Source organism: Juglans regia, chromosome 7 (genome assembly GCF_001411555.2).
Source record: "Juglans regia cultivar Chandler chromosome 7, Walnut 2.0, whole genome shotgun sequence".
Lineage (NCBI taxonomy): Eukaryota > Viridiplantae > Streptophyta > Magnoliopsida > Fagales > Juglandaceae > Juglans > Juglans regia.
This window is the reverse complement of record NC_049907.1, coordinates 37,157,533-37,173,663: the sequence shown is the minus strand read 5'-3', so window position 1 is coordinate 37,173,663 and position 16,131 is coordinate 37,157,533. Positions and strand designations below refer to the sequence as shown.

The window sequence follows — 16,131 nt, the reverse complement described above, 5'->3', positions numbered from 1 at the left end:
GTTGAAAGTTGAATAAAATATTATTTTTTAATATTATTATTAATTTAAGATTTAAAAAAATAGAATTATTTATTATATTTTATATAAAAATTTAAAAAAATTATAATAATAAGTTCTGATGAAACTTAGTTTAAAAGGTAATCACAAGCCGATCGAGCCGATCCAAAGCCATGTAGAACTGTAACTTTAGCCGATCCAAAGCTCTGTTGTGTTTGTACTTTGTAGCTTCTACGCGTGCATTTTATATTCGCTCCTTCTCTGTGATGCTGAGAGCTGGAGATAGCCGATCATCGAGAAAATAATTCCTCAGAGAGAGAGAGAGAGAGAGAGAGAGAGAGGAGTAGCAATTCTTTCTTCGCAAACAGGTTAGGAGAGAGAACTGTCGTTTTGCAGACAGTGTTGGGTGGTTTTATCAAATCCACTGATTCCCATGCACACGCGTCTTTAAAATCGCTCACAACCAAACTACCACCACCTCCCTCAAAGCCCACAATCTCTGTGTCTCTCTTTGTGCGTGCCTATGTTTATTTCTGACCCTCTCTGCAGCTCCATGGCGATTTTTCAGGACTGACGATGGATTACGTCTGAGTTTGTGGGAGAGAGAGAGAGACGGGGGCAGTATTCACTCGCTCTTAGTTGTTTTTTTTTGTATTACGCAGGGGTTTTTGTGGCCTGGTTTGTAACTTTATAATCTGTGCAAATTTGATTTTATTATTTGAGGGTCTTGTCTGCAAGGCTCTAAAATCCTTTCGGTGGTAGGAACCATTTTAGCTGAAATAGCCGTGCGGAACGCACATATCCAAAACGATAAAAAAAAATAGAGGAAACAAAAGCTAGCCATAAAGAGGAACAAAAATACAAAACCTTCTTTGTTATTGCTGGTCTGGTGCATGCACGTCCGGTCCTTCTGATCATGACTGGTGAGAGCCTCTTTGCATGTCGGTTGTGAGCATGGGTGATTCTTGCTGAACTAAATAGCGAGGAAGAAAGAGCGAGAAAGTCGGGGAAAAGGTCCCTTTCTCATTTTTTATTGGGTTTCTGTGAGTCTTCAGAAAATGGAGTTTACAGAGGATTAGCAGGGGCAGGTTTCATGGAGCTTCTTTTGGGTGTTCTGGTTTCCGGGTTTCATCAGAATGTTGGATTTGACTATACTACCACCCTTTTCTCCGATAGTCATTAATACAAAGAAAGATCACGACTTTTTTCGGGTGAGTCCCAACGTCTTCCTTTCTTTCGGTTTAAAGAAGAAAGCTTTAACTTTGGGCCCCTTTTTTCAATGTTTGCAGTGGTACTATAAGATTCTGAGGTATGCTGAGGAAGAGGTCAAGAGCAACAAGCAGCAAGCAGGCTTCAATGGCAGACTCTAGTCCCCTCCCATCCCCCACAGGCAAATACAGACAACCCACTTCATCTCTCTTCATTTGCCCAAGGTTGTTCACTAATTTCTCTCCAAAATCGTTGTCTGAAACCGAGGCCGTGATGAGCCCCACTTCCATACTCGATAGCAAGCCATTCTCTGGTCTCAAAAACCCCTTTTGGTCCGAAACAAACACCCCCAGAAACCCAGAACCCGAAACAAAACGCCACTGGGACAATTTGAACTCCAAAGCCATTGGTCTAGCTATTGTGGATGCTCTCAATGAAGAAAGATTTGACTCCAAACTATCCAAACCTGAAAGCCGAATGGTTCTCTTTGGTTCCCAGCTTAAGATTCAGATCCCTCATCCTCCAAATTCGGTTCTTTCACCTGCTGAATCGCCCAAATCTCCCGCCAATTTTGGCATCAAGACGAGGAATTCTCAACTGGGTTCTTCTTCTTCCGGCTTTTCTCGGTCACCGGCGAAGAAATCCATATTCGGTTCTGGGAATTCAGGTATAGAGACTCCAAATTCTTCCCGGGTTTTCGCGGGATGTCTTTCTGCAAGTGAAATGGAGCTCTCAGAGGACTATACTTGTGTGATATCCCATGGGCCTAACCCCAGAACCACCCATATTTTTGAGGATTGCATTGTTGAGAGCTGCTGTGCTGAGGTTGCGTTCTCTAGTTTCGGAAAAGAAGATGGGTTTTTCACTGACCAGTCGTCCAGCTATCCGTCTGAAAGCTTTCTCAGTTTCTGTTACTCTTGCAAGAAGAATCTTGATCAGGGAAAAGACATTTACATGTACAGGTTGGCCTTATTTTCCTTTATTTGACAGAAAAAATAGTTGATTAGATACCTTTGGAAATATTATATATGCATTTGTGGAAGGTTAGGAATCTTTTCTCCCATAGCCTGGTGGTTTCTTACTTAGGGAAAGAAAATTAAGCTTAAAGTAGGTTTTATGCTAGCAAAAATGCCCATATGATTCATATTTGGATATGCTAGAGGCTTTAATTATATGAATAAACTGACCATAAATTGACCTTGATCGGGCACTGTTAGTCTTTACAGTGGCTTTCTTTGTTGTTTCCCTTCTGTTCTGTCTTAGATGGTTGATACCAGGGCGATTGAGGTAGCTTGCATGATTTGATTGGACTGATCGTGTTTCTAATATATACACCCTTATTTAAATGATTTTTGGTCTTTGATCATCAGAGACTCGGCCAAGTTTGGAACTTTGAATCTAATTGATCTATTTCTCTTTCAGAGGTGAGAAAGCTTTCTGCAGCAGCGAGTGCCGCCACCAGCAGATGGTTTTGGAGGAGGGAATGGATAAATTTGGACCCGATGATGATGGGACCTGTTCCTGATACCTATCTGAATCTCCATTAATCTTACTTGTTCCAAAGAACCATAAAAGAAAACGAGAAACTTAATAAGGGAAATCTTTGTATCAGCGGTTCTCTTTACCAAAGATAAGGATGGTCCTGGAAATTCTTGGGAAATTGAGCCTGCTTTGGTGTTATCTCACGTATATTCTCTCGTTTGCTTTTACTTCTTGATACTCTTCCTGTAAGGAGGACTAAAAGGGCTTTAGATATTGTAGAATTGATGATTTTGTTGAATTGAAAAATAGGCGATGCTGTTGGGTTTGTCCACAGATTGTTGTCTTTTCATAGTTTGTGATGATGATGATGCATGACTAAAGCTTACATTACTTTTGTTTATATTAATTTAATCATCTAATAATTAAGCACATAGCACCAATGACCTCACTTGAAAATAGATTCTTTTCTTATGCCCTCTTTCCACGTCTCCAATGATCAATTGCCCATTTTGTCAAGCTTTGAAATCAAATTATCAAGAGTTCTAGCGAGTTCCATTTCTTTATACCACAGTGCTGAGAATGACTACTTCGCGGGTATAGTTTAGTGACCATTTCGAGGGAATGATTGTGCGTATATACTGAAGTATCTTTTTATTTTCTTACTTCTACTTTAAATTATAAAATAAATAATAAATTTATCGTTTAAATTTTTTGGATAAGTGATGATTTTATATAGTATTAGAACATAGATATTGAGTTTGAATCTTGCATTCAATTTTATTTAATTAAATATTTTATTTGTTAGACTATCTATTGAGGGAAAGTTTAATACATACGTGAAAAAAAATATCAAAATATAAAAAAAGAAAAAATTTATTTTTTTATTTACTTAAAATTTTGAAATAAATAGTAATTTCATCGCGAATCAGAAGCGCTGCCTCATTTAGTATCTTAGGTTGTGTTTGGATGTTGAAGTGAGTTGAGTTGAGTTGAGATGATAAAATATTGTTAGAATATTATTTTTTAATATTATTATTATTTTGAGATTTGAAAAAGTTGAATTGTTTATTATATTTTGTATTGAAATTTAAAAAAGTTGTAATGATAAATTGAGATGAGTTAAGATGAGTTTGGTAACCAACCAAACTCACGCTAATCTCTAGCCCTCGTGGAAGTTATTGCAGTACCTTCAATCTAAAAACAAGCTTTTAAACTGATTAGTCTCTTTGAGATTACAATATAAGATAATAGATATGGCTAGTACTTTCTTTGAAGTCATTAAGCTCTAAGTATCGGAACTATTTGGTTCATAAAACCTCGAAATAAAAGGAGGATGAACTACCCTCCCAAAAAAAAGTTGAGGCGAGACTGTGACAACCCACCTGGCATTTCTACGATGCAGGCATTTGGCGAGTGGGCAAGAAAGAGACATGACTGAAACCAAGCTTCGATTATTGGCCTATCAATCTCCATTTCAATTCAGCGGTAGGTTTGGAGGTGATGCTCCTTTTGCGTCATGTTTTTTCTAAAAATGGTGTCCACCGTGCAAAGTTGAACCCACTTAAAAAAAAAAGAACATATACAAATTGGTTACTGTTGTCTTTCTCACCTTGATATCTTTTCATGTTTGAGATAGTTAAATATGATTTTTTTAAAATATATTTTTCATATAATGACTGATTTTTTTTGAAAATTTAAAATTTGACATAGATCAGTTTTTTTTATTTACTGCAAAATAGATATGCCAACCATGTTATATGCCATCACTGTTTGAACCATGAGTAATGCTACATACAGTCGTAGCATGCGTAAGCGCCGCACAATCGATTTGAAAAAGAGTAGGGTTCACTATTAAAAAATTAATTAATTTTTTCATATGGATATTGTATTTACTGACTTTTTTCAAAATAATTACTCAAAACTTGCGCATTCTATAATTACAAATGGAAAATGATTTACACACAATATTTTTCACAATACTTTACACAATTATGTTTTAAATGATGAGTATTTTGTAAAATATCTGATAAAAGTAACATCATTTTATATCATTGTTGTGTAATATATTATGTATACATCATTACTCATTGCAAATACCATTTCTCTCCTGAACAGGCGTCTCTCATCCCTATAATTGAAGGCCAAACTCAATGATGATGTTTGCTAGATGACGGCAAAAGAGATTTTGAGCTGTTTGTAAGTAAAGAAAATCCAAGGCATTTGCTATCTCAATTAAGAAATCATTAGATCCACGAGCCCATTTCTCAAAACAGCAATATTTTTGAGCCAAGGCCCATGGTCTTAACCATTCAGGCCTTAGCGATTGGCTCTCTCTACGTGTCCATGCACAGGCCAGTCACTCTTTTTTTGATAGGGGGTATTTTTTAGGCACTTTTCTGAATGTTGTGTTACAAGTGTTAAACACACCGAACATCTAAAATCAAGCCTCGATTAAATTATATGTGATGGCATCCGCGTCTACTTTTTCTTCAATCTCAGTCTTACCCTTGCAAAATCCCATTTTGTCCTTTTTCTCCTATCCTCCAATCTCTCTGATTCCACGGAGAACCAGAGCTTTGGTTGCCGGGCCACTTAGAAGGACTCGACGGAGACCCCGTCGGAAGTTTCCCGATAAGGAAATGTCCGTCGCGGTTACGATACGGGCGCCTTCTCCGTCTCACTTGCAGGGCGAGGACGACGTCCCTCTTGCGGATTCCAGAAACGGTATATTTTCCTTGCATTACATATACGAGACTGGTATATAATTTGTTTTCTTTCTGAGCCAAAAAAATTGTAAAAGGAAAGGAAGATTTTGAATCTCGAATAGTAGTTGGGACTTGGTAGTGTTCTTGGTTTCGCTCGTACTTTTCTTTTGATTTCTAGGCATCCAAAATACAAGTTTTTATGTTTAGATATGATGAAATTGTTAGGAAATATAGACTGAAGAGTTAAAACAGAGGAGATGGAGGAAATCGCACGCACTACTACATCGACTAACTGACTTTGGCTATTAAATAGTCTTACAAAGGAAACTGAAATAAACATAAACATAGCCCACGTTTTACAACTGCTATATTGTGGCGGAAAGACTAAATCAACAATTAATAGATACCAAAATAAAAGGACATTACAGACGCGGTGATAACTAACCACTTGACCACTAAGTAAACTAACATTTCCTCCCTTAAACTGAATGCTGTGAGCTTCAATTTACATCATTCTCAGAACAGACTCCCAATTGTTCTCACAACTTGGCAAAGGTGTTCAGCTTGAGTGGCTTAGTCATTATATCAGCCATTTGATCTTGTGTATCACAGTGCACCAACTCCACAATACCATCCTTTGTAAGATCTTGAAGAAAATGAAAACGAACATCTATGTGCTTGCTTCGACCATGCATCACATGATTCTTTGAAAGCTTGATTGCAGAGCTACTATCACATTGAATTACACATGACTTGCTTTGATTTTGATCCAGTTTTCCCAAAACTCTTTTTAGCCATACTGCCTGACATGCACATGAAGTTGCAGCAATGAACTCGGCCTCTGTGGTAGATAGACTCACCACTGGTTGTTTTTTGGATGACCAATTGCCCCTGAACTCAACAGAAAAACATAGCCTGATGTACTCTTTCTATCTTCTAAATCACCAACATAGTCACTATTAGTGTAAACAACAAGTTCATCATCTCCTCCCTTTCTATAAAAAATCCCAAAATCAGTTGTTCCTTTTAAATAACGCAACACCCTTTTTGCTACCTTTAGATGTAGTTTAGTAGGATTCTCCATATACCTACTAATGATGCTTACGACAAAAATTAAATCTGATCGAGTGGCTGTGAGGTACATGAGACTTCCTACAATCTGCTTATAGTAAGTCTTGTCCACTTTAACTCCTCCTTCATCTTTCACAAGCTTGCAACCAGGAACAATGGGATTAAAAACATAATTACTTTTATCCATTCCAAACCTGTATAGTACCTTAGAGGCATATTTCTTCTGGTTAACAAAAATACCATAAGATTTTTGCAAAACTTCAAGACCAAGGAAGTACCTCATCTTACCAAGATCAGTCATATCAAATTCATGCTTCATTGAATGTTTAAATTTTGTAAACATTGATTCATCATTTCCAGTAAAGATTAGATCATTGACATACAAACTTACGATCAAAACTTTATCTTCCTTGTCAGTCTTGATGAATAAAGTATGCTCGTAGTCACACTTTTCAAACACTTCATGAAATATGCTTCTATGCAATTGTACCAAGCACAGGGTGCTTGCTTAAGACCATAAAGTGCATTCTTTAGCTTATTATAAACTTTTTGCTCATTTCCTTTTTGCACATAGCCACAAGGCTGCTCCACAAAGACTTCTTCATTCAACTCACCATGTAAGAATGCAGATTTCACATCCAATTGATAAATGCACCACCCTCTTTGAGCTGCAAGTGCAATCAATAAACGGATTGTCTCCATACGTGCCACAGCTGCAAAAACTTTAGTATAGTCCACCCCATATTGCTGTGTGTAACCTTTCGCTACAAGCCGGGCTTTCTGCTTTTCTATTTCTCCATTTTCATTCAGCTTGATCTTATAAACCCACTTTACTCTAATTGTCTTTCCTCCCTTAGGTAATTCGGTTAATTCCCAAGTACCATTTTTCTTTATTGCTTCCATTTCCACATCCATAGCTGTCCTCCATTTCTCACTTTTAACTGCTTTTTCAAAATAAATAGGATCAGCAATTGCAAACATGGCAAGTTGAACTTCATTTTCTTCCTCGGAAAAACCTTCTCCAGTTTCATAATTTCTCATCCAGACAGGTGGTCTGCTATTTCTTGTTGCAATTTGAGAATTTGTTTCAGCAGCACCATCATCTTCATTTACTTCTGCATTTTCTTTTACATCTCAACATTCGATTCATTTTCTTCTTCATTTACAATTAATTCTTCTTCAAAATCACCCCATTCCAAATCAGATATAATACCCGCTTCATACTTCTTATCCCAATCCCAATGCTTGTCTTTTTTGAATACAACATCTCTACTGATAATAATCTTTTGCAAAACTGGATCATAAAGCTTATAAGTCTATAAGCCTTTGATTCTTCACTAACTCCCAACAAACACATATGATCATGAGAAATGCATCCAAAAACTCTAAAATAATCAACTGAAGGCTTAACTTTACCACAAGCTTCTTCTGGAGTCTTGTTTTGAACTGCTAAAGTTGGACTTCTATTTAGAACATGCACTGTCCAATTTACTGCTTTAGGCCAAAAAGTCTTGAGAATTTTCTTTGCTGCCAGCATACTTCAAACCATATTCATGATAGTTATATTCTTGCGTTCCGCAACACCATTCTGTTGTGGTGTATATGCAGCTGTTAGTTGTCGTCGTATGCCATTTACATCACAAAAGTTTACAAATTCCTGGGATGTAAACTCACCTCCTCGATTAGTTCGCAGGCTTTTAGAAAAGAATTGGTTTCCTTCTCAACATGAGTCTTAAATTTCTTGAAAACAGTAAAGGCTTATGATTTCTCTACCAAAAAATAAACCCATATTTTTCTACTAAAATCATCAGTGAAAGTAAGCAGGTACCTTTTGTTGCTGTTAGAGATGGGTGTAATGGGTCCACAAATGTCTGCACGCACTAACTGAAGAATCTCTGCAGCTCGCTAGGTACTCCTTTTTGGAAACGAATCCCTGTGTTGTTTCCCTACCAAGCAATCCTTGCATAACTTGGAGGAAGGTTGAAATTGTGGTAATCCATTTACCATTTGCTTTTGCTGAAGAGTCTTTAAATCTTTAAAACTTAAATGTCCATACTGACAATGCCAAAGCTGCACAATATCTTCTCTGATTGTGTTGAAACCAGTGGATACTATAGACTGAGATAAAACATGCAAGACAAACATTCAATTTGAGGACATTTTCGAATCCATAATCAAACCTTTCTGTGAATGGAACACCTTACACTTGCCATGCAAATAAAATAGTAAGACCTTTTTCCTGCAGCTGTCCAATACTTAGCAGATTATTCTTCAGCTTGGGTACATAGAATACACTTGTAATGATTTGAGTTATGCCATTCATTTGCAGCTTGACATTTCCTTTTCCTAAAACAACCATGCTTGTGTTGTTGCCAAGCTTCACAAAATCTCGAAAATTCTCATCAAGATCTGAGAAATATTCATTCTTTCCACACATATGATTGCTGCATCCTGAGTCTAGAAACCATATATCTTCTCTACTAGCTTTGTTCAGATCAACATATGTCATTAACAACATCTCTTCTTGATTCTCTGCATAATTTGCCTCTGTTTCTTTGCTTGGACATTCACATGCAAAATGTCCTAGCTTGTGACAATTATAGCATTCCATTGTGGCCTTAGCAAAAGACCTCTTGTTTTGACCTCTTCCTCCTGAGTGATCACCATGAGTAATCTTTCAGGCATGTTCTTCCTCAACATGGGAGCTCATGCATTGTTCATGCACAATTAGGCTACTTTGCAGCTCATCAATGGTTAGAGTATCAGTATCTTTAGATTCCTCAATGGAACACACAACATAATCAAACTTAGAAGTCATGGATCTTAAAATTTTCTCAACAACAACAGTATTACCCTTATCCTCACCATTTGCTTTCATCTTGTTGGCGATGGTAAGAGTGGGAGAAAAATACTCATTCATAGATTCTCCTGTCTTCATATGAAGAACTTTGAACTCTTTTCGAAGAGCTTGCAGATTTCCACGCTTTACTTGTGATGTACCTTGATATTTCTGCTTCATAGAGTCCCAGATATCCTTCGAATTCTTCTTGTTAAGGATTGTCTCTAGGATGGAATGATCTAATGCTTGAAATAGATAGTTCTTTGCTTTCAAATCTTTCAACTGCTGGTCTTCAATATGCTTCCTCTTTGCATTAGTGAGAACAACACATTCTCCTGCTGCAGGAACTCCATTTTCCACCAGCCCCCAATACTCCTTTGATCGCAAGAAGTTCTCCATGAGCATCGCCCATCAATCATAATGCCCATCGATCATAATGCCCATCAAACTTTGGAACGACTGGCTGTACAAACGAACTCTCTGTCGTCATTTGTAGATCACTCGTAGAAGACTGCTGCTTCTATTTTAATCAGGCCCCTGGTATGGGGCTCTGATACCAATTGTTAGGAAATATAGATTGAAGAGATAAAACAGAGGAGATGGAGGAAATCGCACACACTACTACATTGAATAACTGACTTTGGCTATTAAATAGCCTTACAAAGGAAACTGAAATAAACATAAACATAGCCAACGTTTTACAACTGCTATATCGTGGCAGTAAGACTAAATCAACAATTAACAAATACCAAAATAAAAGGACATCACAAACGTGGTGATAACTAACCACTTGACCACTAAGTTAAACATAAAGCTAACAGAAATGATGACAATAATGATGCAAGTGGACCCGTTTAGTGGCTGGCTTTGATCTGGGTTAGGTGACAGTGATGTTGAATGATTATCTAACTATTGCCTTAGATAATGATTGATCGGAAATGTTTAATTAATGGCCCTCATCCACTCCTTCCCTTCTTCAACTCACCAATAAAAAAAGAATTCTTCTTCGAAATGCTTGGAAAAAGAGAAGAAGAATGGAAAGGTTTTAATGGTAACAATATTTGAACTCTTGAGATAGAAACTACGATTTCAAATTTCGTTCTTAATTGGGGTTGAGTGCGGCCAAGGTTTCTTTGATTCAACACCTTTGATGTTTTATCTTGATTGAAAAGTTAGACAAGCATTCAGTGGAACTTGAACCGCTACCTCACCCTTCACAGAATATTAGCCGGAGGCACTGTTGAGTTAGAGCTCATTGGTTTATTTTAATTTACCTTTTTTTTTTTTTTGTTTGTCATTAGAGGTTTATTAGATCTCATGGGCTCGACAATGAAATGTATCCTCTTCCCCTTGTTTTGAACTAGATGAGATTCACAGTTTTTTTTTTTTAATTGGCACCGGGTGTCCAAGAACAAAGTCTCAACTAATCTCTGGGGTGCATAGGCCCTCGGTAAGGAGTTTCCCGTAAGTGCACATTGGGTAATTCAAGGGGAAGTTCCCCCAGTCCGATGGCCCCTAGAAATTGTGTGCACCCAAGAGGATTCGAACCGTAGACCTGGAGGGAGCATACCTCTAAGACCAAGGCCTTTACCACTTGAGCCAACCTCTAGGGATTTCATAGTTCTTTTTTATGAGAACAAGAGACTTTATGAGCGAGGGTAGCTGACAACCAAGTATTGTTAACAATCTTTTAGGCCCTGTTTGGATTTAGAGATCGTCTTATCTCATCGTCTTATCTCATTTCATCATTACAATTTTCTCAAATTCTCACATAAAATATAATAAACAATTTAACTTTTTAAAATCTCAAAACAATAATAATATTAAAAAATAATATTCTAACAATATTTTATTCAACTCATCTCAAACCATCTTATCTCACTGTCCAAACCAGCCTAAGTCTTGAGAAACTTGACCTGGATATAGGCATCAGATTCCTGCTAATTTGAACTTTAGTGTAGTCGAGGAAGTCTGAGACTGAAACTTTTGAGTTATCAGATTGTTTAAGGTAGAGTAGCTCTTTTTTTGAGTATATTTTTGTTATCTTCAAGCTTTTAAGAGACTATCTTGGAGATTGGAGTTGCATTTTTTAACTAAAGACTTGAATGAATTGAGGCAAGGCTCCTTGTTTAACAATTTTGCTTTCATTCCAGCTTTCAGACAGTAATTCAATATAGGAGGCTCCTTGATTTGCTTTAACCCACAGTTCCTAACCCCTGTTTCTCTCATTGCTGTTGTGTGTGCTTGATCCAGGTGCAGGAAAAGGGGATATGCTGACGACAAGTGTGGATGGAGAAGCAGCCTCTTCTACTAAAACTGCTCCTCGCAAGAACAAATATCACATGAGGACGGTGAAATGCTTTGGGGTTGATTTATCCCCAGATAATGTGGCAGTTGCTATGGTATATTTTGTACAAGGTGTTTTGGGCCTTGCAAGGCTTGCTGTCAGTTTTTACTTGAAGGACGATTTGCATCTTGAACCAGCAGAGGTATTTGATCTTAATTACTTCTGTTGATTCTAATTGGAATTATATATTAGATATACAACTCATACCCTGTTCCTTCCTTCAAAGATGTAGTTGTAAGAGTAAATTGTGACCATTGTTCGAATGAAGGAATATCTTGATTGATGTCCTATCATACTTTCTGCTTATGCAGGATTTTATTCAAAAGTTAATAGTTGATGGATTCATCTTTTTATAGGGGAATCGGCATATTTATTTTTATAACAGAAAGACTGACAAATTATATGTGGTTGACTAGACAGCTGTCATATCTGGTTTTTCAGCATTACCGTGGCTTGTCAAACCTCTCTATGGGTTTATAAGGTGCGAGTCTATCTACCATCTTACCCCAAACTTCCTTCCCATTATTTAGGAAGTATATATGTTTTCGTTTCTGTACATTATTGAAGGAATTGTTTGGTCACTGCAGTGATTCTGTCCCACTTTTTGGTTACCGAAGAAGGTCATATTTGATTCTATCTGGACTTCTTGGTGCGCTGTCTTGGACTTTGATGGCCACCTTTGTTGACAGCAAGTATGATGCTGCTTTCTGCATACTGCTAGGATCACTTTCTGTAGCATTCTCTGATGTTGTAAGTATCTCTTGTAGATTATTGTGTCCAAGATACTATATATAATTATGTATAGATGGATTGTCATGGAAGCTATATATCCTATTTGATACAAATAAAATCTTTCACATGGTTGCCACTGATGGCAGAAGTTTAGGCTTTGCACATAAAAATTTCTAAGAGGAAGATGATTTTGCATCTAGAGGGCCAAAGTATGTCGTTCTCCATGTCAAACTAAGCACCTGTAGTTGCTATTGTTAATAGACAACCCCATATCATCTTAGGACAAAGGCGGCCTTAAGAGGTATGACAACCCTCGGAATGCCCATTAAAACATAAATCATTAATCCATACTAGTTGTAGAGCTGCGTGATGTGCAGGATAACTAAATTAGATGGAACTGGAGGGGTGCTCCCTATACTGACTATCACCCACGCTTTCCTTGTCTCTGCTTCTGGTGCTGGCTTTCGATCTAGGTGGGTCCTGGCTATTGAACCGGAAGGAATGCCACGCGGTTTATAACGTATTACCATGGAAGTATAACTGGGGATGCAACTGGAGTGGGAGAGTCAAAGTCAAAAAGAGGATTCCTCACTTTTTCCCCTCATTCAAAACTGTGCATGAGACTTTCATCTCGAAAATGAAAAACACTCTGTAACTAATTTAGCATATCTTAGGCAGTATACAACAAATAAAACTTTTTAAAGATGTATATATTAGCATTTTGATTTCTAAGATTTTGGTTGAGCAACTTGATCTTATGGCCCCTTACTCTCCTTTGTTTTTATGTTAGTGATGAGAAATCACAAACTTTATTTGAGCGAAGAGAGGCCATAAGTAAAATGGTTTAAGTTGATAAAACAAAAAAACATGCTTTAGGAAAACTAAAAGCTAATTATTTGAAATAAAATTAGTAATTTTATTAAAAATATATAATTTTTCATTAATAATTTAAATTTTAAATAAAATTAGTAAGTTATTTGAATATATCATTTTTATTTCATAAGTTTAGCTATATTATATAGGTATATATATATATATATATATTTAATAATAACACATATGGAGTGAATGATGTGGCTTTATAGTATTTTTTCCATTTAATAATAACATCGCAAGATAGTTAATGATGTGTCTTATTACCACCCCCACCAATCATATGTTTCAAATTCTCCTTATTGTATGGTCTATGGACCATTTAGCCAAAAATCTTATCATTAATCGGCAAGGGAAAGCGGCACTCAGAGGACGAGTCAGAAATGATGGTTGGGTTTGATTCCCAAATACTAGAAAGGACAGAACTGTCTAGTTTGCTTTTTTTCAGAAATGCATCTTTGGTGTTTCATCCTCTTGATTTTCTGTGGCATACTTCACAAATAATTTTAAAAAACTTAAGTATGTTGTAGGTTGTAGACTCTATGGTCGTAGAAAGAGCTCGTGGTGAGTCACAAAGCATGTCTGGGTCTCTTCAGTCCTTGTGTTGGGGATCCTCGGCTTTTGGTGGAATTGTGAGCTCCTACTTTAGTGGCTCCCTAGTGGATGCTTATGGTGTAAGGTATTTGTGTTTTTTTTTTTTTGTATGGATACAATGTCCTACTACTGATGATCATTCGAAGCAGTCATTTTGGTTATAATTTTAATGTCTCAGGTTTGTTTTTGGCATCACGGCTTTGCTACCACTGATTACTTCAGCAGTTGCTGTCCTTGTAAAAGAACAACCCGTGCTTCCAGCAAGAGGGAAAAATCTTCCTTTGGCCAGTCTAAACTTTATTGAAAGCTCGAAACAGAACATTACTCAGTTGTGGGATGCTGTCAAGCAGCCCAACGTACTTCTTCCTACATTATTTATATTCTTGTGGCAGGCAACACCTCAGTCAGACTCTGCCATGTTTTTCTTCACGTATGTCTTGCCTGCCAATGTATTTCAGGGGTGCTTTTAGCCTTTTAAATTCACTTTTTGCATCTAACTCAAATCTGCAACATGATTTCATTTAGTTATTATTTTGAATTTGGTACAGCACAAATAAACTTGGTTTCACCCCAGAATTTTTGGGGCGTGTCAAACTTGTGACTTCGGTGGCATCCCTGCTTGGTGTTGGAGTGTATAATGGATTTCTGAAAAACGTTCAGTTGCGGAAGATTTTTCTTGTAACAACAGTTATTGGTTCATCTCTTGGAATGACTCAGGTTTGTAATGGAACTCACTTTTGAGGCCACTCATAATAATGTCTGATTGAGTGTGCTTGATGGTCTTTTTTTTTTTTTTTTTTTACCTTTTTCTATTGATGGATTTTGGTCAGGTTTTCCTTGTAACGGGATTGAATCGGAAGTTTGGTATAAGTGATGAGTGGTTTGCAATTGGGGATTCTCTGATTTTAACAGTTCTTGGTCAGGTGATACATTTTTCCCTTACCATTTTACTTCTCTGCACATTTGAAAGTTGTTTCTTTACTTTTCCTATAACTCTGATGAGGTTGATATGAGGATTTTTGGGTTCTGTTAATATGGAGGATTTTGGTTTCAATTCCTGTTGTATGCATGTGACTGTCCCCCACTGCATTATTGTATATGCAGAATGGTTGGAGAATTGCCTGAAATGCATTCCCCAGTGACTGCTTACTGGTTGTTTTTGTTCTGTTTAAAGCTTTCTAGATCCCTTTTTCCTTGCCTAAAACAAACGAAAAGATACAAGGTCTTAGGTTACTTTGACTTCTAAGGCGTTAGTCTGTTTGTAAATAAGATCCTGTTTGTGTTTGTTTGATGGATCTGATAATAACCACTTGGATGACGTTATGTACTCTCTTCCTTGGAATCATTATTTCCTGATCAACTATCTTATTGCTTGTTTGCAGACAATTTATCCTGCTCCTGATTCTAGTGTTAAATTAATTGCTAATTTTCCTGCAGGCTTCTTTCATGCCTGTTCTTGTGCTAGCAGCAAGACTATGTCCAGAGGGAATGGAAGCCACACTTTTTGCAACACTCATGTCCATATCAAATGGAGGAAGCGTTCTTGGGGGGCTGATTGGTGCTGGTCTGACCCAGCTGTTTGGTGTTACAAAAGACAGATTTGATAACTTGACGACTTTGATAATACTTTGTAATTTGAGTTCATTGTTGCCTTTGCCACTCCTCGGCCTCTTACCACGGGATAATCATGATGCCAACAAGGAAAGCGAAGATCTTGAGATGAAATCTAATTGAGATTTGATTGTTTGCCTCATTCTCTATTAATGGTATCTTTGCCCTTCTCTATTAATGGTATCTTTGCCCTTGGTAAAATTGCAAGCCTCGTGATGTACTGTTGCTTACAATCTTTTGAGAGAGAGAGAGACAGAAATATATATATATATAGAGAGAGAGAGAGAGTCTCTCTCTGTAAATATTACGATCTTTTCTCCTCTACTTTACTTTGAAAATGAAATTCCAATGTTGACTACTGATGTAGTTAGCCTCGAGAGGGGTTTTCCTTGCAGTAAGTTCATCATATTGCCGAGAATGTGATCAAGGTTTCTGCTACCCCCAACATTTTGGTACTGTTAGTTTGGGCAGGCCTTGACCCATGGCTCAGAGCCATTGGCTCTATGTCTTAGTATAATAACTCACTAAAAAACACGGTATTTGATTTCCTTATAAACGCTAGATGTTAGCGTCTTTAACTCTTCACAGAAATAATGTACATCATAAATGAAGAGTTTGGAGTGGAAACAATCCACTCCCCTAAGCCTAGACATCTTTTCTTCTCTCAATTT

General features: G+C 37.2%; 2 protein-coding genes across 2 annotated transcripts; both read left to right on the top strand.

Annotated features, from left to right (window-relative positions):
- The first annotated feature begins 258 nt into the window (after positions 1–258).
- On the top strand, positions 259–3,078 carry LOC109000340 (FCS-Like Zinc finger 8). Its single transcript, XM_018977166.2, has 3 exons — positions 259–1,208; positions 1,287–2,168; positions 2,629–3,078. The coding sequence occupies exons 2-3, from the start codon at positions 1,309–1,311 to the stop codon at positions 2,729–2,731; spliced, it is 963 nt and encodes a 320-aa protein (XP_018832711.1). The 5' UTR covers positions 259–1,208; positions 1,287–1,308; the 3' UTR covers positions 2,732–3,078.
- Positions 3,079–5,114: 2,036 nt separating this feature from the next.
- On the top strand, positions 5,115–15,772 carry LOC109000337 (folate-biopterin transporter 1, chloroplastic-like). Its single transcript, XM_018977164.2, has 9 exons — positions 5,115–5,412; positions 11,557–11,792; positions 12,067–12,131; positions 12,238–12,400; positions 13,786–13,934; positions 14,028–14,279; positions 14,398–14,566; positions 14,680–14,772; positions 15,287–15,772. Exons 1-9 carry the CDS (start codon positions 5,154–5,156, stop codon positions 15,581–15,583), a joined length of 1,683 nt encoding a protein of 560 aa, XP_018832709.2. The 5' UTR covers positions 5,115–5,153; the 3' UTR covers positions 15,584–15,772.
- Positions 15,773–16,131: the final 359 nt, after the last annotated feature.

Excerpts from the sequence above, each read along its gene's own strand:
- LOC109000340 (XM_018977166.2), top strand. The coding sequence starts at position 1,309 with ATGCTGAGGAAGAGGTCAAGAGCAACAAGCAGCAAGCAGGCTTCAATG. Across the intron at positions 2,169-2,628 it reads AAAGACATTTACATGTACAG|AGGTGAGAAAGCTTTCTGCA; the intron begins GTTGGCCTTATT and ends TTTCTCTTTCAG.
- LOC109000337 (XM_018977164.2), top strand. The coding sequence starts at position 5,154 with ATGGCATCCGCGTCTACTTTTTCTTCAATCTCAGTCTTACCCTTGCAA. Across the intron at positions 11,793-12,066 it reads TGCATCTTGAACCAGCAGAG|ACAGCTGTCATATCTGGTTT; the intron begins GTATTTGATCTT and ends GTGGTTGACTAG. Across the intron at positions 14,567-14,679 it reads CATCTCTTGGAATGACTCAG|GTTTTCCTTGTAACGGGATT; the intron begins GTTTGTAATGGA and ends GATTTTGGTCAG.